At 47.2% G+C, this 21,092-nt stretch overlaps 11 protein-coding genes across 11 annotated transcripts; 4 read left to right on the top strand and 7 right to left on the bottom strand.

Annotated features, from left to right (window-relative positions):
* Positions 1 to 2,056: 2,056 nt before the first annotated feature.
* On the bottom strand, positions 2,057 to 3,220 carry K441DRAFT_135281 (uncharacterized protein). The gene is made up of 3 exons (XM_067640094.1): positions 3,027 to 3,220; positions 2,146 to 2,972; positions 2,057 to 2,094 (listed from the first exon to the last, which is right to left on the bottom strand). The coding sequence occupies exon 2, from the start codon at positions 2,940 to 2,942 to the stop codon at positions 2,367 to 2,369; it is 576 nt and encodes a 191-aa protein (XP_067503248.1). The 5' UTR covers positions 2,943 to 2,972; positions 3,027 to 3,220; the 3' UTR covers positions 2,057 to 2,094; positions 2,146 to 2,366.
* Positions 3,221 to 3,444: 224 nt separating this feature from the next.
* On the bottom strand, positions 3,445 to 4,244 carry K441DRAFT_678031 (40S ribosomal uS19 domain-containing protein; the record flags this gene model as incomplete). The annotated part of the gene is made up of 5 exons (XM_067651128.1): positions 3,445 to 3,514; positions 3,565 to 3,861; positions 3,943 to 4,033; positions 4,149 to 4,167; positions 4,227 to 4,244. The coding sequence occupies 5 exons, from the start codon at positions 4,242 to 4,244 to the stop codon at positions 3,445 to 3,447; spliced, it is 495 nt and encodes a 164-aa protein (XP_067503247.1).
* Positions 4,245 to 4,511: 267 nt separating this feature from the next.
* Positions 4,512 to 5,298, bottom strand: K441DRAFT_661115 (ribosomal protein P2). The gene is made up of 3 exons (XM_067648832.1): positions 5,216 to 5,298; positions 4,968 to 5,135; positions 4,512 to 4,885 (listed from the first exon to the last, which is right to left on the bottom strand). The coding sequence occupies exons 2-3, from the start codon at positions 5,124 to 5,126 to the stop codon at positions 4,703 to 4,705; spliced, it is 342 nt and encodes a 113-aa protein (XP_067503246.1). The 5' UTR covers positions 5,127 to 5,135; positions 5,216 to 5,298; the 3' UTR covers positions 4,512 to 4,702.
* Positions 5,299 to 5,495: 197 nt separating this feature from the next.
* K441DRAFT_661113 (uncharacterized protein) lies at positions 5,496 to 7,221 on the top strand. Its single transcript, XM_067648831.1, has 2 exons — positions 5,496 to 5,669; positions 5,724 to 7,221. The coding sequence occupies exons 1-2, from the start codon at positions 5,664 to 5,666 to the stop codon at positions 6,909 to 6,911; spliced, it is 1,194 nt and encodes a 397-aa protein (XP_067503245.1). The 5' UTR covers positions 5,496 to 5,663; the 3' UTR covers positions 6,912 to 7,221.
* Positions 7,222 to 8,240: 1,019 nt separating this feature from the next.
* On the bottom strand, positions 8,241 to 10,838 carry K441DRAFT_637836 (ATP synthase-like protein subunit alpha). The gene is made up of 6 exons (XM_067646519.1): positions 10,709 to 10,838; positions 10,359 to 10,525; positions 10,233 to 10,289; positions 10,053 to 10,173; positions 9,389 to 9,996; positions 8,241 to 9,326 (listed from the first exon to the last, which is right to left on the bottom strand). The coding sequence occupies exons 1-6, from the start codon at positions 10,778 to 10,780 to the stop codon at positions 8,687 to 8,689; spliced, it is 1,665 nt and encodes a 554-aa protein (XP_067503244.1). The 5' UTR covers positions 10,781 to 10,838; the 3' UTR covers positions 8,241 to 8,686.
* Positions 10,839 to 10,998: 160 nt separating this feature from the next.
* On the bottom strand, positions 10,999 to 12,291 carry K441DRAFT_661112 (DUF962-domain-containing protein). Its single transcript, XM_067648830.1, has 4 exons — positions 12,116 to 12,291; positions 12,043 to 12,066; positions 11,916 to 11,975; positions 10,999 to 11,865 (listed from the first exon to the last, which is right to left on the bottom strand). The coding sequence occupies exons 1-4, from the start codon at positions 12,146 to 12,148 to the stop codon at positions 11,386 to 11,388; spliced, it is 597 nt and encodes a 198-aa protein (XP_067503243.1). The 5' UTR covers positions 12,149 to 12,291; the 3' UTR covers positions 10,999 to 11,385.
* Positions 12,292 to 12,897: 606 nt separating this feature from the next.
* On the top strand, positions 12,898 to 13,521 carry K441DRAFT_564480 (DNA-directed RNA polymerase II 19 kDa polypeptide; the record flags this gene model as incomplete). Its single annotated transcript, XM_067643651.1, has 3 exons — positions 12,898 to 13,146; positions 13,200 to 13,280; positions 13,333 to 13,521. 3 exons carry the CDS (start codon positions 12,898 to 12,900, stop codon positions 13,519 to 13,521), a joined length of 519 nt encoding a protein of 172 aa, XP_067503242.1.
* On the bottom strand, positions 13,481 to 14,048 carry K441DRAFT_135124 (uncharacterized protein). Its single transcript, XM_067640093.1, has one exon. The coding sequence runs from the start codon at positions 13,900 to 13,902 to the stop codon at positions 13,609 to 13,611; it is 294 nt and encodes a 97-aa protein (XP_067503241.1). The 5' UTR covers positions 13,903 to 14,048; the 3' UTR covers positions 13,481 to 13,608.
* Positions 14,049 to 14,193: 145 nt separating this feature from the next.
* On the top strand, positions 14,194 to 17,021 carry K441DRAFT_678025 (putative dipeptidyl-aminopeptidase B; the record flags this gene model as incomplete). The annotated part of the gene is made up of 3 exons (XM_067651127.1): positions 14,194 to 16,546; positions 16,599 to 16,868; positions 16,921 to 17,021. The coding sequence occupies 3 exons, from the start codon at positions 14,194 to 14,196 to the stop codon at positions 17,019 to 17,021; spliced, it is 2,724 nt and encodes a 907-aa protein (XP_067503240.1).
* A 335-nt stretch (positions 17,022 to 17,356) lies between these two features.
* K441DRAFT_661110 (YjeF domain-containing protein) lies at positions 17,357 to 18,748 on the top strand. Its single transcript, XM_067648829.1, has 3 exons — positions 17,357 to 17,517; positions 17,577 to 17,674; positions 17,759 to 18,748. Exons 1-3 carry the CDS (start codon positions 17,439 to 17,441, stop codon positions 18,551 to 18,553), a joined length of 972 nt encoding a protein of 323 aa, XP_067503239.1. The 5' UTR covers positions 17,357 to 17,438; the 3' UTR covers positions 18,554 to 18,748.
* Positions 18,749 to 19,157: 409 nt separating this feature from the next.
* Positions 19,158 to 21,076, bottom strand: K441DRAFT_637827 (uncharacterized protein). The gene is made up of 2 exons (XM_067646518.1): positions 20,075 to 21,076; positions 19,158 to 20,000 (listed from the first exon to the last, which is right to left on the bottom strand). The coding sequence occupies exons 1-2, from the start codon at positions 20,957 to 20,959 to the stop codon at positions 19,299 to 19,301; spliced, it is 1,587 nt and encodes a 528-aa protein (XP_067503238.1). The 5' UTR covers positions 20,960 to 21,076; the 3' UTR covers positions 19,158 to 19,298.
* Between the last annotated feature and the right edge of the window lie 16 nt (positions 21,077 to 21,092).

The raw sequence follows: 21,092 nt of genomic DNA, 5'->3' as shown, positions 1-21,092 counted from the left end.
GATACTAGGTATGGTCAAACGCCGCTGCCGTGGGCTGCCGAGAATGGGCACGAGGCAGTTATAAAGCTGCTGCTAGAGACGGGCAAGGTGGATATGGACTCGAAGGATACCGGGTATGGTCGAACGCCGCTGTCGTGGGCTGCCGGGAATGGGCACGAGGCAGTCGTAAAACTGCTGCTAGAGACGGGCAAGGTGGATATAGACTTGAAGGATACTAGGTATGGTCGAACGCCGCTGTCGCGGGCTGCCGGGAATGGTCACGAGGCAGTCGTGAAGCTGCTGCTAGAGACGGGCAAGGTGAATATGGACTTGAAGGATACTAGGTATAGTTAAACGCCGCTGCCGTAGGCTGCCGAAAATGGGCACAAGGCAGTTATAAAGCTGCTGCTAGAGACGGGCAAGGTGGATATGGACTCGAAGGATACCGGGTATAGTCGAACGCCGCTGTCGTAGGCTGCCGGGAATAGGCACGAGGCAGTCGTAAAACTGCTGCTAGAGACGGGCAAGGTGAATGTAGACTTGAAGGATACTAGGCATGGTCAAACGCCGCTGTCGTGGGCTGCCGAGAATGGGCACGAGGTAGCCGTGAAGCTGCTGCTAGAGACGGGCAAGGTGGATGTGGACTCGAGTAATACTAGGCATAGAACGCCGCTGTCGTGGGCTGCCGGGAATGGGCACGAGGCAGTTGTAAAGCTGCTGCTAGAGACGGGCAAGGTGGATGTGGACTTGAAGGATACTTTCTATAGTCAAACGCCACTATTGTAGGCTGCTAAGAATGGGCACAAGGCAATTGTAAAGCTGCTGCTAGAGACAGGTAAGGTGGATATAGACTTAAAGGATACTTACTATAGTCTAACGCCGCTATTATGGGCTGTCAGGAATAAGCACAAGGCAGTTATAAAGCTACTGCTAGAGACGGGTAAGGTAAATATAAACTTAAAGGATACTTACTATAGTCGAATGCCGCTATAGTGGGCTGCCAGGAATAAGCACGAGGTAGTTAAAAAGCTGCTACTAGAGACGGGCAAGGTGGATATAGATTTGAAGGATACTTATTATTATTAAACGCCGCTGTTATGGGCTGCCGGGAATGGGTATAAGGCAGTCGTAAAACTGCTAAAATCTTTTATAGCTACGTAGCTTATTATAAGAGTAGTAATTTGCAAACCTCTGCTAATATACTAGAACACGATATACTAGGATACTTAATATACCTAAATACCTAATATACTAAAATACGATATACTACGATACTTATTAGACGGATTAGTTACTTATAAAAACTTTATCTATTAAATATAGCTCTAGAGCCTCTATATATATATAAAAAAGGGGGTAGTAGACTAAGTTAGTAGCTGAGGTAGTAACCGAGTCGGTAGCCAAGTTAAGGGGTAGGTAACTAAGATAGTAGTAAGAAATAGGGTAGTAAGTTATAAGGTAGTACCTAATAGTAAAGTTACTGCCAAGAGTTACTGTGCGGATCCTGTCCGGTACAAGTGGGCCCGACTATAAAAGATACTGTGTTACTTCGTATAATGCTAGTAGACAGAGATGTATAGATACGTTGCGAGCTATTTAAATTACCGAAATTTATATGACAAAGAAAATGGTCTACTTTGTCGGATACCTACGGCGTATATAGTGTCCATAGAGGTAAAAGATACCAATACTATTAGCAGTTCTTTCCACCAAGGTAAATGCAATAACGGATGCTAGAGAGTATTGGATCAAGCATAATGAAATATACACCAATATACGTTCATTAATTCATTCAGTGAAATAGCAGTAACCGTTGTAGAGAGAAAGTTAACAGTATTGGAGTTAGGAGGGCCAACGATGCAAATTATCGACGCCAATAGCTTCATCTTCTTTAGGGTACCCGCTTATTAATTCCTCAACAACTTTGCCTAGTGCTCTAATATATCGGGATTCGGTGCTGTTATATCGGCGTAACTCATAGTCCTACCTCGCTGTTTTTGCATCAGTGGTGAAATAATCAATTTTCACATCTCCACACGGATGAATAAGTATGGTTGAGCAAGTCAACGAACCATCTAAGCCCTCCGATGCCAAATACATGAGCCCATTGAGTATCTGCCGTAGTTAGTAACTCATTGAGGGTTAATCCGTTCTGGGAGGTCTTACTTGCCCTACTATTGCAGCCAATCGAATTTCATTAAGGAGAGGATTACCGGTGATGTAGTAGAGAGAGTATTGCATGTATTCGAAAGCGACATAACAATTTGTCGACCTGAAAATGAGGTCATAAAAGAAGGGCTCGTGTGTAGACTATATATACATGAGGTAGGTGGCAAAAAGGTAGACATGAATCACAGGCTGACGACAAAGCTGACGACGACAAATTGCTACCGGGTAGGCAGCAGGCGGCAGTTCGACACAATTCCCTTCGAATCTGAAAACTTCAAGAGGATCAATAGGAGAGATAATATTGGTATGCCGAATCTGTCGAAGCTTGTCCTCATCCCTTGGCCCGAGAAACTTCTCACCAAGGCGAGGTCTGAGAAAGGATCTTTCCATATTAAGGTGCCGTGTTGTGCATTTTGGCGCTCGGCTACTGTGACGAATATATCATCTTCATCCAGTCGGATATCAAACAATTTCACATGAGTTTCCCAAGGAGACCCATGCATTGTTTTCAAATACTCATGTGCCCCGATGCCAGATCGGACAACTTCAGGAAGCCTGAGAGGCTTTAAGCCGGCGCGCTTCTCCAACCCTCCTTCCTCTGGAGATAGGCTTCTCTTTCTGGTCGAAGTCTTCGCAGCATCTTGCTTGGGATTTTCACGGTTACCAAGGCCGTGTTCTTTTCCTGCAGGTGTCTGTGTAGCTTGATCGAGGACGTCGGTCTCAAGACGTGGACTGAGTCCCAGTCCATTGAAGTCAATCTGTGTTTTACGCTTTTCTGACGTGAAATTTATCATCGGTAAGGTGCGATAGTAGGAAGTTCGGTCCTAGGCAATTGGCTGTTAATTAAAGATTGAGGAGAAGAGATTAAGCCACTATACGTTCTATCGAAAGGAATTCAGCTAAGAATAGCAGTGTCCCAAAACCGGTCCCTCAGATGCTATTTAAAGCGCAGGCGTTGGTCGGGTCGGTGTCCCAAATTTAGACCGGTATATAATAGAAAGAGGGTCCCCGGATTTGGGACCATATATAATAGAGAGAAGAAACTGTCCTAGGACCGTTGTGCATTTTTCAGTCAATTTCGAGATGTCCGGCGACGATTCGTCGAACAAGAACGACAGCTGTTCTAAAGCATAAGATCGGGTTGGCGTGTTACAAAATTTCGACCAGAAACCCCTCAATATGGGGTGTCATGCATTGGTTTTGGCCAAAAGAGGCATTCAATTGATTCATGCATTCTTTATGAAGTACATAGTCTCCATCCGCCAAAGCAACCATGCAGCCCAGAACTCAAAGGAATTACTTAAGAGGAATGAAACGGGAAGAGTGAGTAGCACCAATACCCGGCCTTCCGTGCTTGACAGGCTTGCTGGTAAATGTTAGCCAATGACCAACATAACTTGTTAAAATGTTACATACTATGAAATCGAGAATTCTCCCAGATAGTGGCCAACCATCTCCGGTTTGATTTCGACTTGGTTGAATTCCTTGCCAGAGTAAATTCCGATAACACTACCAATCATCTCCGGCACGACAATCATATCACGGAGGTGGGTCTTGACAAGGTCTGGCTTCTCGTTCGGCTTTGCCTCCTGCTTCGACTTTCGCAGCTTCTTAATGAGGCCCATGGGCTTGCGCTTCAGACCCCTGTTGAACCGACGGCGGGCACGGGCGTGAACGAGATCGCGGAGTTCTTCTGATGAGAGATCGAGGAGTCTGCCATTGCTCAATCAGCTAACTGATTCTTTTCCACGGGCGAGACGACTCCCTGAGTATCCGGCGGGTGAGCAAACATACTGGTCGAGGTCGACTCCACGATAGGAAAACTTCCGGAAGGCTCTCTTCTTCTTGAGCTCTGTTGTAATAACCGTCAGCCTGGGCTCTACACCTGTATGATAACCAGCTTTTCCGTATTTTCGTAGATCTCCCCACTCTCATTTTGTTACTGATAGCCAGGATTGAGGCCATCAGGACGGATAGTGTGCGAGAGGTTAAAAACGTACCAGCAGCCTCCTCGGCATTCTGTTTTGGACAATATTAGCTCTTCAACCGCAAAAACCAATCTGTAGCCTAGTACTCACGTATGTCTCGTCAGCCATGATTTCAAGGGATCGAAGTATCTATGGGAATGACTTCGATAGTTGCAGTGCAATGGTCGTTGGTCGAATGCTTGGAGGGAGGTTGTCGATGGTGGAGGTTGTGGGCAACGAAATTAGGCGAGTAAAAGTCTTGGCATTACGATTTGGGATATGGATATTTGGGGAAACAAATTTTAGATATTTCATGTGATAGCCGGGTACAATTATAATGAAATCAATGTTCAATGTGCAAGAATATGCGCAGGACGAGTGATTGGAAGAGTATGACTGTTTTATTTGGAGTGAATTGTCATGCGAAAGCTCTACAATGAGTATCACGCTGGATTGAATAATGACACAATTTCACCAACAGCACGCTCAACTGCTCCCAAATCTCCAAGTCATGCCACATGGTTCCTGTGAATACGAAGTCTTCTAGCCTTCCAGTATCTGTTGACCGGAACACCGTAACGACACGCTTAGTCGAAGAGACCGAAGCCCATATCTTCATCCGACTCCTCCTTCTCTTCTTCCTTCTCCTCTTCCTTCTTCTCCTCAGCCGGAGCAGCCCCCGCGCCACTAGCACCACCGGCAGCACCTGGAGCACCACCTGAACCACCAGATGGCACGGAGGCAAGCTTAGTCGAGCCCTCAGCAATCAACTAAATATCAAGACATCAGCCATGCCCAAAGATTTATACAAACTCTATGCGCTCATCTAAACGAAGCAATAATATCTCATACCTCCTGCAAATCCTTGCCCTTGAGCTCACTAAGGAGCTTTTTCAAGCGGTCACTGTCGGCCTCGATGCCAACAGATTCAAGGACTTCAGTGATATCGGAGGCAGAGGGGTTGGTGTTTCCGCCAAGGCCGAGAAGGAGGTAAGCTGCGAGATGCTTCATTTTGGTTTTCTAGAATACAGTCAATCTTTGTGCTAACAGGTTTTGCGCAAACATGGTGGTACGAAGGGTTCAAAAGTCGTTAAACGTACGTTGATGTGGGTTGGGGAACAGGAGAATCAATCGATTTAACCGTTACCACGGAGACTGAGACTTCGAGTTCTCTGCGATGGTTTTATAGGAGAGAGTGTGAGTCGGTTAATGATTCATAAAGTTCGTAGGGCGCTCAATGTGGAATATCGAGTTGGTCGTGGGCCGCGCTAACCGCATGTGGTCTTAGCGAAAGGTGGCAGGCTCCGTCCGGGTAACTGCCCGGTTCGTGGTCTTGTCAAAAGGACTCTTCTCACCTCACCAAATCTCTACGCCACCTTTCCTCCTTTCTTTGATTCACTGACCCGCCAAGGGTATTTAAACCCGTCGCTGCCAACCGCTCCTCCTTTCCCCCTCCACTTTCCTATTGCCTAGGGGCATTATGAGCTATTTGCCATCAAACCGACACGACCGGTGATCCTCAGTCAGTCCAACTTCTGTGACGCGAAAATGAGTGTGAGTCAAAGCCCCGACGTACTGAGTCACTACTGCTAACAGTATCTGCTCTAGTTCCTCACATCCCTTCTGTCCGATATCGACCCCAGTGTCGCCGCGCAGTCAACGCCTTCAGCCGTCGCGCAACCACAATCCTCCAGAACTCCGAGGCCGGCTCAGAGTCAAACAGTAGGCGCGAACGGAGCAGGAGCAGGCCTGCCAGCCAAGCGCAAGGCGGAAAGCTATGGAAATGATATTCCTGCGAAAGTCCAGCGTAGGGATGCGCCGAATAAGTCGGAGTGTGTGAATGGGTCCTCTCGACCCACAGCCGTATCTGAAGCGACAAAATCCAAGTCATCGTCGACGGATCCGCTACCATACCGTGGGACCGCTGCGGGCACTACGCCATCATCAAATCAATCTAAAACTATACCAAAAGCCACACCAACCGGAACGAATGCCCCCAAGGTTGCTAATAAACCTGCCGTAAAAGCAGAGCCGGGAACCGCCATCCCAACATCTGCCGCAATGTCTGCTACGACTTCTGCTGCAACTTCTGCCACCCCGAGGCCAGGATCATACGCAGCAATGTTGGCTCGTGCTAAGGAAGTTCAGGAGGCTAAAGCAGCAGTCCCTATAGTCAAGCCTCAGTCGGTTGAGAAGTTGACAAGGAAAGAAAGGCTAGCTCTCCAGGCAGAAGCTAAGCATAAAAACGTCTCGGGAAAGGATAGAAAATTGGGTTCGAATAGCCACTCTAAAGCCCTGGAAGTTGCCCATTCCAAACTTGGTGATCCAGGCAAAGACAGAAAGAAATCAGCAGACCTTGGCTATCAAGGCACCATGCGCCCTAAATCCACCACAGAATCAACCTACCAAGGCACTATGAGACATGGCAATTCTGCTTCAACTCCAGCTCGTAGGCCTGGCGCAGCATACGAGAGAGGCTCGAGCTATGATCGAAGCCGTAGCACGTCTCTAACCGCAAAGGCCAAACCTTCGAAAGAAAAAGGGACCCGCTACGCAGGATACGCCAGTTATTCGGACGCTGACTTAGAAGATGAGTACGAGTCCGACGCATCATCTGATATGGATGCTGGAATATTCGATGTGGAGAAGGAAGAGCGAGAGGCACTGCTTGTTGCCAAAAAAGAAGACGAAGAAGCCCTCAAGGAGGAAAACGAGTTGAGGCGCCAGAAAGCAGAACGCAAGAAAACCCTCGAAAGGATGGCCGCGGCTGCAGCGAAGAAGAAACGCACCTTCTAGTAGCCACGCTATTCGGTCTTCATTGACTGCTTTTGAACGTGCCTGGTCTTACAGTGGGGATCTGGCGAGGTATGACTTTCGCGGTGTAATTGCATAGTTTACGGAGCCGGGGTATGTGGGATCTAGATCGTGTTATTAGCGGGGAGTTTACGATTGTGTTGCTTTTTCACACGACGGCCATTGGGCAGTCTATCCTAGATGAACGTGTTGTATATTACCTAGAGGCAACATTGTTGATAGCACATCGATTATGCGATAGATCATGAATATTCTGTAAACACATTGTATCCAATGTGGGTAACGTGAGGGTGATTAGCAACAACTCAAGTTTAGGGTTTGAATTTTCTATATATAGAATCAGGAACAGCTAGTAAACATGGTTCTTGAAATACGCTATTAATTCCAGATCAAGTGGGCCTGTTTGTATATCGGATAGCCAAGCCTAATTCCTTACGCCCTCTTTATGCGCTGAAAACTTTGTTCTGAAAATGCCGCAAAAAGTAGTCAACCAAGTTCACGGCGAAGCGTAGAGATATCCTCGCGCTGCTGGTCGATTGCAATGCAGAGAGCGCAGATGAGTTTAGTCGCGGTGTCGAGAGTGCTTTTGAGGTGCTGGGTGTGTGCCTCTGGAATTGAAGGGTTTGACGGCGGCACCAGTGTAGACTCCACCTGCATTTAATTGACCTGGATTTTCGGCGTATTCCTGAAAGCTTGAAGGGCCTAGGGAGTCATGAAGGTTCCTATCGCAATAAGGATTTTGTCTATGATCAATAATTGACCCGTAGCTGTTGCACAAGTCGACTCTATTACTGAAGTTTGGCTGTTGTGTGTAATGTAGTCTATTACCAGATTCTGGCCTGCCATCTAGGCATGAGCTGCCACCAAAATCCGTAGAGATAAAATGAGAGCCGTAACCGAATCCTAGAGACGTATTCATGCCCTCAGAGATTCGACTTAGATCTGGGTTAAAAGGAACCGGTTTTCTCATAAGCCGTGGGTTTAACAACATATCATCTACCAAGTGGGTTAACTCAAGGATAACCACCAGCCTGCGCTCGCTTTCTGTATTTTCTGCTCTGCTCTTGCCTTTATCTGCAACCCTGACATTATCATGTGGTATACTGCTATCCCAGTCCTTACCTGTGTTAGGGACTCTGCGGTTGAAGTGGGCTTTGATATTTTCCAAGAAGCGTTTGAAGGTTTGTGGCATTTCTTCAAGTTCTGGCTTAGAAAATTCGTAATGAAGCGACAGATTCTTGGCGATAGCTCATAACCCGACTGTGATAGCTAAATGTGCGCAGCAAATTATAATCAATGTGAACTATAATGCCGGTGAGTTAGTGCACGATTAAGGCAAAAGGATACCTTAAAAAAAACCCCCATATTCACAGATACGCATGTGTAACCCTCGTAAATGAATGGTACGGCGGTGCGTTGTCCCGGACAAGGTCACGCAGTAATATCGACCCTAGATCACGCGGCAAAAATATACAAATGAACCAAGAAACTAAAATTGAGGATAAATACAAGGCCCTCACCACCGCATCTACGTTTTACCACCAAGAAAACCGCGGTGCGCATCAACAGCTGATGAAAGGAGATTGAGATGCAAGAGGACTTTGATTTTGAAGCTGCATGTAGACATGCCTTGAACAAATTCCATATTGAGACAGCTGATGGGAGGACACGCATTCTCTATTATACATCTATGCGGAAGACCATCAGCACATTTTACCCTAAACCTAGACAAGAGGACCCACTCCTATAACCTCCATTTACACGAAGGCCTTGGTGAAGCTTGCCACAACGTCCCTCAATCTTGCTTCCAAGTCCTTGCTAAGCGCGCCTTCCCGATCAATCTGGGCCAAAAGGTCCGACTCGTTGTTCCGGAGATGAGACAAGAAGTCGGCTTCCCATTGCAGAATCTTGTTGACGGGAACGTTGTCAAGCATACCGTTGACACCAGCGAAGATGAGAGGAACCATCTCATTGACAGCCATAGGCGAGTATTGCTTCTGCTTTAGGAGCTCAGTCAAACGCTCACCACGGTTGAGTGTCTGCTTGGTGGCGGCATCCAAATCAGAACCGAACTGAGCGAAGGCTGCAACTTCACGATACTGAGCCAAGAAGAGCTTCAAGCTACCGGCAACTTGTTTCATGGCCTTAAGCTGGGCAGCGGAACCGACACGGGACACAGAGAGACCGACATTAATGGCTGGTCGAACACCCTTGTAGAACAGTTCGGCCTCCAAGAAGATCTGACCATCAGTAATGGAAATGACGTTGGTTGGGATATAAGCAGACACGTCACCACCCTGTGTTTCAATGATAGGAAGGGCGGTCAAGGAACCACCGCCGTGCTTGTCGCTCATCTTAGCCGCACGCTCGAGAAGTCTAGAGTGAAGGTAGAAGACACTATTTAAAGATTAGAGATATGTGATCGTAGACAAAGACAAGTTTTATTGGTTGGAACTTACTCTCCGGGATAAGCCTCACGCCCAGGAGGGCGACGAAGCAACAAAGACATTTGACGATAAGCAACAGCTTGCTTGGAGAGATCATCATAGATGATGACAGCATGCTTTCCGTTGTCACGGAACCATTCACCCATAGAGCAACCAGTGAAAGGAGCGATGTACTGGAGAGGAGCGGCTTCGGAAGCGGTGGCCGCAACGATAATAGAATATTTCATTGCATCGTTCTCTTCGAGGGTCTTGACCAGCTGAGCAACAGTGGAACGTTTCTGGCCAACAGCGACATAAACGCAGTAGAGTTTCTTGGTCTCGTCGCTGCCGTTGTTCCACCTCTTTTGGTTCAGCATGGTATCGAGGGCGACAGCAGTCTTGCCGGTTTGACGATCACCGATGATAAGTTCACGCTGGCCACGTCCAATTGGAACCATAGCATCGACGGACTTCAAGCCGGTCTGTACAGGCTGGTTGACGGAACGGCGGGGAAGGATACCAGGAGCCTTGAGCTGGGCACGGCGCTTCTCGGTTGTCTTAATGGGACCCTTTCCATCGATGGGGTTTCCAAGCGCGTCGACGACACGGCCAAGCAGCTCTATTCCAACTGGGACATCGACCTGAAGCTGTGTTAGTAGATACAATCAAGACGTACAGACCTATGGGTATAGCATACAATCTCTCCAGTCCGCTTAACTGTCTCGCCTTCCTTGACCAATCGATCCGAACCGAAAAGTACGACACCAACCTGACCAGCTTCCAAGTTCATGCACATGCCCTTGACACCAGATGCGAACCTAATCCATTGTGGTTAGTAGGTTAGATGAATTAAGAAAATCGGCGTATTGAGACATACTCTACCAGCTCCTCAGCCTGGACATTATTCATGCCATGTACACGAGCAATACCGTCACTAGATAGTAAATGTCAGTTCACTCCTTTCCCTAACATGATACAAATGCCAATGTGTTGTTACGCATACCCGACAGAGAGGACGCGGCCGGTCTCGGCAAGACCAGCTTCCTCTTGTACACCTCGAATTCTCTGCTCAAGAATAGAAGAAACCTCGGTCGGGGCAGCTTTGGCATCTGCAGCATAGCTTCGAACCTGCTTTGAGGTGGTGTTGAAGACAACCGGTGTTGTTCGGGTCTGCATCGCGAAGAAAAATCGTCAGTGCTCGATTGAGAAGAGCTCCCCTTCCATTGCGACGGCCGCCAGTAGCAAAGCACCTTCCAGCTGCGAGTCAATGGTCGTAGCCAGACTGGTACCAGAGCTATAGACATTACCGAAATGGAGAATGAAAGCAATTGCAGCCAGATGAGATGAACTTACCGACGCAATTCTGCCTCCGGCAGAGATTGCAGCGACCCTGCGGCTCGACTGGCGAATGGCTCTCGAGAACATGGCTGTGTGCTCAAGAAGCTATTGGGATAGCTCTGCTATCAATTGAGATTGACGCAGAGAGAAAAGAGGGGAGATTGTTATGGCAAGAGATGGAAGCTCGGGGTGGGAGAGAAAGATCTCGTCGTCGGCTTTCCCGCTCAAGCGGATTCGCATGACTAAGCCGACTGCCAAGTCTCTGCGGCCCATACATTTTTCACTAACTTCAGAACCATATATCAACCCAGTGGGAGCAAGAGCAAATTCATGGATACGCTCTATCTGTAGTATTCATGTTTTACTCTAGTGCTGGCAATTAAATCCGCTCAAGTTTCTTCGGTCTCACCCCGAGAATTAATCCTCAATGAGATTCCGTCGTCTTGAAGGAGAATCTCAGCTCAGTCCTTTATCGATTTGACCATTATTGAAATGTAACGTTGAAATTGTGAAGAAAGACGGATGTCGTACGGCATCTTGACCAATATCACATCCAACACTCCTAACTAATGCCGGTTTACTTCCGTTCGCTAGAGAAGGATTAGGTGTTAGCCTATGTGCTGCCACAATCATATCCTCCGCCTCCATTATTTCTTTCCAGAATATTGCACGTGAAGAACGCAAGAATCCAGCTATGATGTCTTCTTTGCTCCATTGGCTGTTCCATCCCTGCTCTTCTCCTTTCCCTCTCTGTATTTCTTGATTTCTTGTTCAATAGCCTTGTCGAGCCGGCTCTTCAATTCTGGTCGATAGCCAAAGTAAAATAGAACTTCAAACCACACAAAAAAGGGCGCTAGAAAGAGAGCTTGAACAAGGTTGTCGAGTAAAGTAGGTGCTCTCCCTTCAAACACTCCATGCCCCAAGAACTGCGCTATCCAGGAAAATACAAACAATGCTAATGCCCAGTAGTTTGCCGTGGCACCGTATGTTGATGTCAGATGGTTCGCATATGCAGTACCTCCGATTATCAGCGGCGTAATTAATCCTCCAGCCACAGGCTCCATCAGGATATAGAGGGTCGAGTAGAGGATTGCTGTGATCGTACCGAGATTTAAAGGAAGGGTTGGCACAGATATCACGGACGGAAGCGGAATGGAAGGAGTATTTGTAGCCTAGTAAGAATCATTAGCAGCACCTCCAACCTAGGGAAGTCACGGCTTACAAAGAGGAGTGAGGTTATTAATATCATCGGCACACATGTAATGTGTATTCCAATATTGACCTTTTTTAATCGAAATCTGTCAGTCGGAGTGCGCAGGACAGGGTGCGACCGCTGTTGTGCTGCTCACCGGGTTGTGATGATATGCTCCATACTGTGCAAGTCAGTTTCTGATATCACTGTCACTATAGCCAAGCACATACAAAGACGAGCTGTTTCTCAAGGTTGAGTGCCATGCTGACGGAGCGATGGTGTAGGAACAGACAAAGAACAGCTTAGTCAGTTCCGTCAAGCAGCCAAGGTCATTCTTTGACGGCTGCAAGAAGCAAGACAAAGAGGGCGGGTATGGGTTGTAGAACGGGCTTCCCCGCAAAATCGGTGAGCAATTAGTTAAGAAAGGTTGCAACGTCACGACCATTTGGCCTGACCTTCACATGATCCGGCGAAATTCGCTCCGACCCTCCTTTTTTTTTTCATACGCTACAGCACTTCGCAGTGCCACGCCCAACCTTCGATCGCGTCTTTCCAAATCTACTATAGCTTGAACGACCGCTCGAAGCTCTCTCTCTGTGCATAGTCTGGGCACTTTCTTACAGAGACAGCCATCGCGAGTCGCTTTGCGAAAGGTCGCTTGGAGATCCGCACAAGCGCATATGGACAACCAGACTGGACGCTGACATTCGTGTTGTGGAGCAGGGCTCTTGTCTTTGGGCTGGCATCTGAGCTGCGCGCGCATACATTCATTTGATATCTGATAGGAACCTGCATGTTAAGACATACGGAGCAGACCAAGCGGATACAATTTTCACGACGACAAAACGCGCCAGAATCCCTTTGGCGTGCTTAGTTTTCACCAGGTCTTCAGCAATCGCGGAGGCACTCTGAGCCATTCAGTTTTGTAGCCATACTTGCAGCCAAACTTTTCCCGCTCATCAAATCCATTCAGCTTTGCAATTTCGCAAAACTTCAGTGACATACCGCCGCCATGTTCTTCCTCTACGAGCTTGAGAAAACCATCCAGTTACATCCATCCTACTTCGGTCCTCTGATCCGTTCGCACATTCATAGAGAGCTTTTAACCAAAGAAGAGGGCTCAAATACTGGCAAATACACAATAGTTTGCATATTAGACTCGTTCGAAATATCGGATGGTCAGGTGGTCCCGGGGACAGGCTATGCTGAGTATATTGTTCACTACAAGGCTGTGGTATGGAGACCATTTCGAGGGGAGATCGTAAGCATCAAGTCTCAATACGGCCAAGCGGTCTTTTACTGACAACCAGTTAGGTGGATGGCGTTGTGACATCTGTCATTCGCGCTGGATTCTTCGTTGACTGTGGCTCTCTCCAAGCTTTCGTTGGCAGAGGGGTGAGTCTCAAGGCCCCGGGAATTTTACAGTATTTGCTCATAAAACCCTTAGATGATACCTTCAGAGATTAAATTCGATGCAAATGCCACCCCTCCTCAGTGGACAGACAACGCCGAACAAGTGATTGAGAAGGGAACACAGATTCGTATCAAAATTAAAGGGCTACGCTCTGAGATGGATCGGATGTACGGTGTCGCTACAATGAAGGAAGTATGTAACACATTTAACATTCTCATTTAACCATTTAACTAATTAGATGTTCAACAGGATTACCTTGGGTAAGCAACATCAAGCCACTGATGAGACTCGATACTGACATCAACTTTGCTAGGCCTCTTGTGGCTTAAATAGAACTGTGGGGTTCCACAAGTAATTTAATATATTGACAGTCCACTGTTTTCTAACTTTAGGGAAGTTACTTCTGCCTAGATTTGGTGTTAACAAGCTTCCTGTATCATGGCGTAGGTGCGCAGGACTGTTCTCCCGTTGAACGGTGTATACTACATCACGCCGTGTGATACGTTGGATAAAATTTATAATCATCGATATGCCTACCTGTGGCGAAAGCAGGGTAAAACTTGTGACATATGACGGTAATCTCACAAGAAAGGCTTGGTTCATTGTTCCATACCTGGTTCTCAATAGCTTGAATAAATTGGTTTGCTCAGCGAACAAAGCATGTGGCTGGAGCTCAAGCTTCAAGCGAAAGTCCGAACCTCAGCCGCAGAGCCGATGTTGACAGTGCTGACAACCTATCCATCTTCATTTTTTGCACACACAACTTTTAGAGCTCGGTACACTCTAAAGTTTATGTTTTATAAAGCCAAGGTAACCTTTATATTGCAACTACTTTTCGTGTTCTACCTTATCATGATCTCCGGTCCTAGGAGCCCTACATAACACTACCCCATTATGCCGAGGGAGCGTCCCGTGAACGACGAAGAGACTCAGCCCCTTACCAGGGAGGAGATATTGTCTCGGTCTTCTCAAGATGACCCTAACGAGTCGGTTTCATCCGTCTCGACAACATCTCTCGTCTTAGAGCATATCAACGACAATGCGTTTAGTTCAGGACCCCAAGAGAAATATAAGGACGATCACAGGAAGGGGGCTCAACAAGAGGAGGACTTCGATGTCGAGGATGGACTGTTTCAAGGCATTAAGCCTGTGGATAAGAAAGCGCGCCGGCTTTTATGGATACTCGGGATAATATGCGCAATTGGTTGGGGACTTGCTCTGGCGACATTCCTGCTAGGAGGAAGCTACAAGCATGCATCAACAAAGCCACACGACCCTCTCGCAACTTCCTCTAGAGGATCGGGGAAGAAAGTGACACTAGATCAAGTTATGGCTGGTGCATGGAGCGCTAGAAGGCAAAGCGTCTCATGGATCGCAGGACCAGAGGGAGAGGACGGTTTGCTACTGGAGAAGGGTGGCTCTGCTGGGAAAGATTACCTTGTTGTAGAAGATATACGGAACCGAGATGATGAGCCGTCTTCGGCCAGCAAGATCACTTTAATGAAATCTGGAAGCTTCTTCGCTGGGTCGAAATTCGTATATTCTGGCGACGTCTGGCCCAGCGCGGATTTCAAGAAGGTGCTGGTCATGTCAGAAAGAGAGAAGAACTGGAGGCATTCCTTCACCGGACTCTATTGGATATTTGATGTTGCAACACAAACCGCCGAAGCATTAGACCCAACAAACCCGAACGCCAGGGTGCAACTCGCTTCTTGGTCACCAAGTTCCGATGCCATCGTGTTCACAAGAGATAACAACATGTTCCTACGCAAGCTGGATTCCGAGTCTGTGATTCAGATCACAAAAGACGGAGGTTCAGAGCTCTTCAACGGTGTCCCGGATTGGGTCTACGAGGAAGAAGTTTTTGGGGGTAATAGTGCGACATGGTGGTCAGAAGATGGAGAATACATAGCCTTTCTTCGTACTGATGAGTCTGCTGTGCCGACGTTTCCCGTACAATACTTCCTCTCGAGGCCAAGCGGCAAGAAGCCAAAACCAGGAGAAGAGAACTACCCCGAAGTCCGTGATATCAAGTATCCTAAAGCTGGTGCACCCAATCCGACTGTCACTTTGCAGTTCTATGACGTCGCGAAGAATGAAGTATTTTCGGTCAAGATTGAGGATGACTTCATGGATGCGGATCGACTTATTACTGAAATAATCTGGGCAGGTCGCAGCAAACAGGTTATTGTACGGGAAACGAATCGGGAGAGTGACCTTCTCAAGGTTGTTCTTATGGACGTGGAGCGCCGCTCGGGTAAGACCGTCAGGACCGTTGATGTCAACGCCCTTGATGGAGGTTGGTTCGAAGTCTCCGAACAGACAACATTCATCCCATCAGACCCAGGCGATGGACGAATGCACGATGGTTACATTGACACGGTTATTCATGAGGGATATGATCATCTTGGGTACTTTACACCTCTAGACAACCCAAATCCTATCCTCCTCACTTCGGGCAAGTGGGAAGTAGCGGACGCGCCGTCTGTGGTGGACCTCAAAAACAATCTAGTTTATTTCATAGGAACTAAAGAGAGTTCTATTCAAAGGCATGCGTACCGCGTCAATTTGGATGGCACGGGGCTCGAAGCAATCACAGATACTAGCAAGGAAGGCTACTACGACGCCTCATTCTCTACGGGAGGGGGTTATGTTTTGTTAACTTACAATGGACCTGGCATCCCCTGGCAAAAAGTTATCAGTACTCCGAGCAACAAAGACCATTACGAGGTGACATTAGAAGACAACAAGGCTCTCGATAAACTTGCAAGAGAGCACGAGCTTCCTATACTGATTTATCAAACTGTAAAGGTTGATGGCTTCGAGCTTAATGTCGTCGAGCGCAGGCCACCACACTTCAATCCCAAGAAGAAATACCCAGTACTTTTCTATCTTTACAATGGACCTGGATCGCAGATGGTCGAGAAGAAATTCCACGTCGACTTTCAGGCATATATTGCCTCTAGCCTTGAATATATCGTCGTTACGGTCGATGGACGTGGAAGTGGTTTTCTGGGCCGCGATTTGCGCTGCATTGTTCGCGGCAATATTGGTTACTACGAAGCCTATGACCAGATTGCAACAGCTAAGATATGGGCAAAGAAAAATTATGTCGACGAAGAAAGAATTGCTATTTGGGGCTGGAGCTATGGCGGTTTCATGACGCTCAAGACTTTAGAGCTGGATGGAGGAGAGACCTTTAAATATGGCATGGCAGTTGCACCGGTCACTGATTGGAGATTTTATGGTAAGTTGACCAACTCTAAAATATGAAACGGACGTCAGACTTACTAATTCAGATTCCATCTACACTGAAAGATATATGCACACTCCACAACACAATCCTGACGGTTACGACAACTCATCCATTTCGGACGTAGCTTCTCTCGCAAAGAACGTAAGGTTCTTAGTCATGCATGGAGTTGCGGACGACAACGTTCACATGCAGAACTCCTTGACATTGCTTGACAAGCTTGACTTGGCAGGCGTCGAGAATTACGATGTTCATGTGTTCCCCGACTCGGACCACAGCATCTACTTTCACAATGCAAATAGAATAGTATACGACAGTAAGTACCACCGATGTCCAACAAGCATCACAGAAGCTAATTTGTTTTGCAGAATTGAGCAGTTGGCTTATCAATGCATTCAACGGCGAATGGCTAAGGATAGAAAACGCAGTTCCAAAAGCTCAGGCTGAAAGCAATTCTCGACTGAGATGATTTACATTCTGCATATGGCGTTATGACTTGGATTTCGGAGCAGAGAGCTGTAGGCGTCGTACATGTCCATTGTTAGTGGCGTTTGCTAGGTATTGGTAGCAAAGACATTAAAATTGGCGATTCTCTGAGAGCATTCAGATGATAGCCTGCTGTATAATTTGATATATGTACTTTGAAGTATCAACTACTGTTACATATACATGTATGTGGCGTGGCCGCTATCGCTCTCGTGTAGACCATTTTAGTGTGACGCTTACATGCCCCGCCATGACTCTCGCCATGACCTCATACTCAGTAGGTAGGAGCTCGCGTAAGGGAAACTATTAGCCGGTATCCAAATATCAACTTTCCTCCAGACACACAGCTCTGGACTGAAACTTCCTATCAATCCTATCTGTCTTTGCTGGCTTTTTCACAATGGCCAATGCTACGAGGAAAGAAATCCTTGGGAAAGTATACAAAATGATACCACCCATGCTGGAAAGCTTCCACAAAGGCAGGAACATTACAAATTCAATCCTCATACCGAATACCAACTCCTAACAACAACTACAGGTCAATTGGGCCGTGTAGCCGTCATAGGAGGTAGCGAAGATTATACCGGCGCACCCTACTTCTCCGCCATGGCCTCCGCAAAGCTAGGTTGTGACATGGTATATCACCATCTCCTCACCCTATAAAGTCCCCTCCACCCCGAAGCGTAGAAGCTCGAGCTTATCCGCCTCTCTCAATTTTAGAGTCACGTAATTTGCGAACTAGACGCTGGTGCTGTAATAAAAACTTATTCCCCTAACTTAATGGTGCACCCGTATATGCGTCAATCTAAAAACCTTGCATCCTCCGAGTCCGCCGACAGCGTCGCCACAGAGGTCATCGGCATGCTTTCGCGTCTACATGTCATCGTGATAGGTCCCGGGCTTGGGCGTGATAAGCTTATGCAAGACACATGTGCGAGAGTCATCCAGGAAGCTCGGAAGAGAGGTATTCCGTTCGTGCTGGATGCAGATGGGCTATTTCTTGCGCAGACGCGGCCAGAGCTGGTAGATGGGTGTACAGAGTGTATACTTACACCGAATGTTGTCGAGTTTGGGAGACTAGCAAAGGTGAAGGGAGTAGACATTAATGAAGGAGATCCAACGGAATTGTGCGCAAAACTAGCGAAGGCGTTTGGAGGTGTTACGATCATACAGAAGGGTGCGAAAGACTATATCAGCAACGGAACACACACACTCGTCTCCGAAGGCGAAGGCGGGTTGAAACGGAGTGGTGGGCAAGGTGATACTTTAACAGGGAGTCTGGCAACATTACTAGCATATCGCAAAGCGTATCTAGATAAGATATGGGACCATGAAGGAGATTTGAGTCCTGCGGAGACCCTAGCACTAGCAGCATATGGAGGGAGTGCTGTGACAAGAGAATGCTCAAGGCTGGCATTTAAGGAGAAAGGGAGAAGTTTACAAGCAGGAGATTTGACAGAGCATGTACATGAGGCCTTTTTGAACGTGATTGGAGAGAAAGGAAGCAAATTGTAAATTTCAAAACAAATTAGGGGCTGGTAATCAAGCAGGATCAAGGAATTTATACCAAAGGTAGGAGCATGCTGTTATAACCCGTACTGTACACAAGGCGAAAGAATTGAGGGTGTCACTATCCCTTAACCCGTTAATTCGCGTCCAACGGTTATCGATAAGAGCTAGCCAATCAATTGAGCTGAATTTAACGCCCGTACTAAGAAATACGAAGCTTTCGATTAGGTGCACGCGTTATTTTGAAACTGGTGTTCGCGCATGGACCACTTCTCGTTGGACGCTAACGGGTTAAGGGATATTTTGAGCGTAGCAATATCCCTTGACCAAATCGCGTCCAACGGTTAGAACTAGCCAATCAATCGAGCTGAATTTAACGCCCGTTCTGAAAAATATAAAGCTTTTGATTTTATAGTAATTTAATATACACGCCTAATTTTAGGAGTTAAATCGCTAAATATAAGTGCCCAATACCAAGTAGGCTAAATAAGATCTATATTAATTCTAGCACAATCAGAAGGCATTATAGTAGGTAATTAGGTGCACGCGTTGTTTTAAAACTAGTGTTCATGCACGGACCACTTACTCCTTGGTCAAGGGATAATCGAACGTGATTTTTAGTATCTAGCTTGCGCCTTTTGATACGTCTCATCTACGAGGCCTCTTAAACTACAATAATTGCAGCTAAAATCTAGAGCTTTAGTCGTACAGTTACTTTCGGATGATCTTGCGAAGCACCTCTAACCAACGTTCAATCAACATCGTCTCCTAAGCTTGCCTTTTTCAGATCTAGATCGTTCCGCAAACTCTTGATCTTGGCCATGATCCTCTGCTTCAATAGAGGATTTGGCTGTTGCTCATATTGTACCATTGCATTTGCGATCTCCTTCTCCAAATCCGCTATCTCTTCCCTTTGCTGCGCTACTTCTTGCTGTGCTGCTAAAGCATCTTCATCAATACCCTCCTCTGATTCAGCATCAGCATCATCATCAACTTCTGACTCGGTCTCTGCAGCAGATGTAGACGCAGGAGTTTCAGTTGTGGGTATAGCACTAGCAACGTCAGCACCAATAGCATGCATAGCGACATCGTGAGAAGTTGTAAAAGGTATAGGCTCATCATCAGCGGCGCCCAGTTCTTGTTCCATGAGTCTCGCCATCTCATCTGCGTCGTCATCCTCTTCTTCATAACCCTCCGCGTCCTCGACTTCATAGTCCATTTCGTCTTCATCTTCAGAAGACTCCGAACCATCAAGGTGATCGGGGTTCAGGATCTGATAGGTCGATTCACCACCCGCTTCTCTCGCTTCTTCATCCGCTGCCAGAAGTTTATCAACCTCAGTCTCAACCTCCTCAATCCTACGGTAGCTCATACGCTGCCTAAACCGCCTCTTTCTCACCCAATGCATAGGCGGCGTTAGTCCATGAGCGTATTGGTGCGAAAATTTGTCTACCTCCTTCATGAGCGTATTGGTGCGAAAATTTGTCTACCTCCTTCATGAGCGTATTGGTGCGAAAATTTGTCTACCTCCTTCGGCAACGGGAAATTCTTCGCTTGCTCTTCATTCTGAACAACACCCAACACAAGTAGCATCTGACAAACATCCGCGCTCTTAACCCAGTCGCGCTTATTCCAACTTTTCATAGCTTCAATAACGCACGGCAAATCAACCATTGCAGCTGCGTACATTCGTCCTTTAATGATCACCACTGACCGACGTGCCTCTTTGTCGAAGAAACGAAAGTGTACACCAAAACCGCCTTCGCGTTCTGGCAAGCCAATTTTCTTCTCTTCAATAGCACGTCTCAGGAGTTCGCAATCAGGTCCAGGCCGCATACGTAGGATAAATTGAGATTCGATGGCTGGATCAATCTCGGCGTCCTCGGCTTCACTATCGTAGCCTACGCCTAGGGGTCTTGGGGGCGGTCTCCCAACGTGCTTGACTTTGATCTGAAGGGCAGATCCTGATGTTCTGGCTTTCAGCTTCAGCTTTTGCGGAGCTGGTGTAGGCAATAAAGGTTGTGTAGGACCTGTAACGCTAAGCGCACTGGATCCGTTAACAGACTGAGACCCTGTATCCTTGGTTTTCCGTTTTGCGGGCGACGTTTCCTCATCGTTCTCATCTCGCGCTCGCTTTTTGGTTGCTTTAGAGGCCTGCTTAGGAGGGGGGGCTATGGGCTGTCCATTCTCGTCCACGGGTTTGGGTCTTTTAGTATATTTGCGCTTTTGCTTCACAGGCGGCGCTGCATCTGCTGTAGCCTCTTCAGGGGCTTGGGATGATTCAGGAGTTTGAGAAGATGCTGCCGAATTTCGGAACTTGAATTTAAGCTTTGGGTTCGATGATGAGGCTTCAGGTACGGGAGGTGTGTCGGCGGCCGGTGTGGGTGGTTTGAGAGGCTTGAACTTCACCATTTTATGAGATTTGATAGGATAGAAGGTACGAGAAATGCTGTCGGTTTAGGTGGATACGGGTGAGTAAATGCGCTAAATCGTACCTGCGAAGGTCAAGTACAGTGAACGGTGAACTGGAGCTGAACTGGAGTTG

This window comes from Cenococcum geophilum (genome assembly GCF_001692895.1).
Source record: "Cenococcum geophilum 1.58 unplaced genomic scaffold K441scaffold_25, whole genome shotgun sequence".
Classification (NCBI taxonomy): Eukaryota; Fungi; Ascomycota; class Dothideomycetes; order Gloniales; family Gloniaceae; genus Cenococcum; species Cenococcum geophilum.
This window is presented reverse-complemented; position numbering and strand designations above follow the sequence as displayed.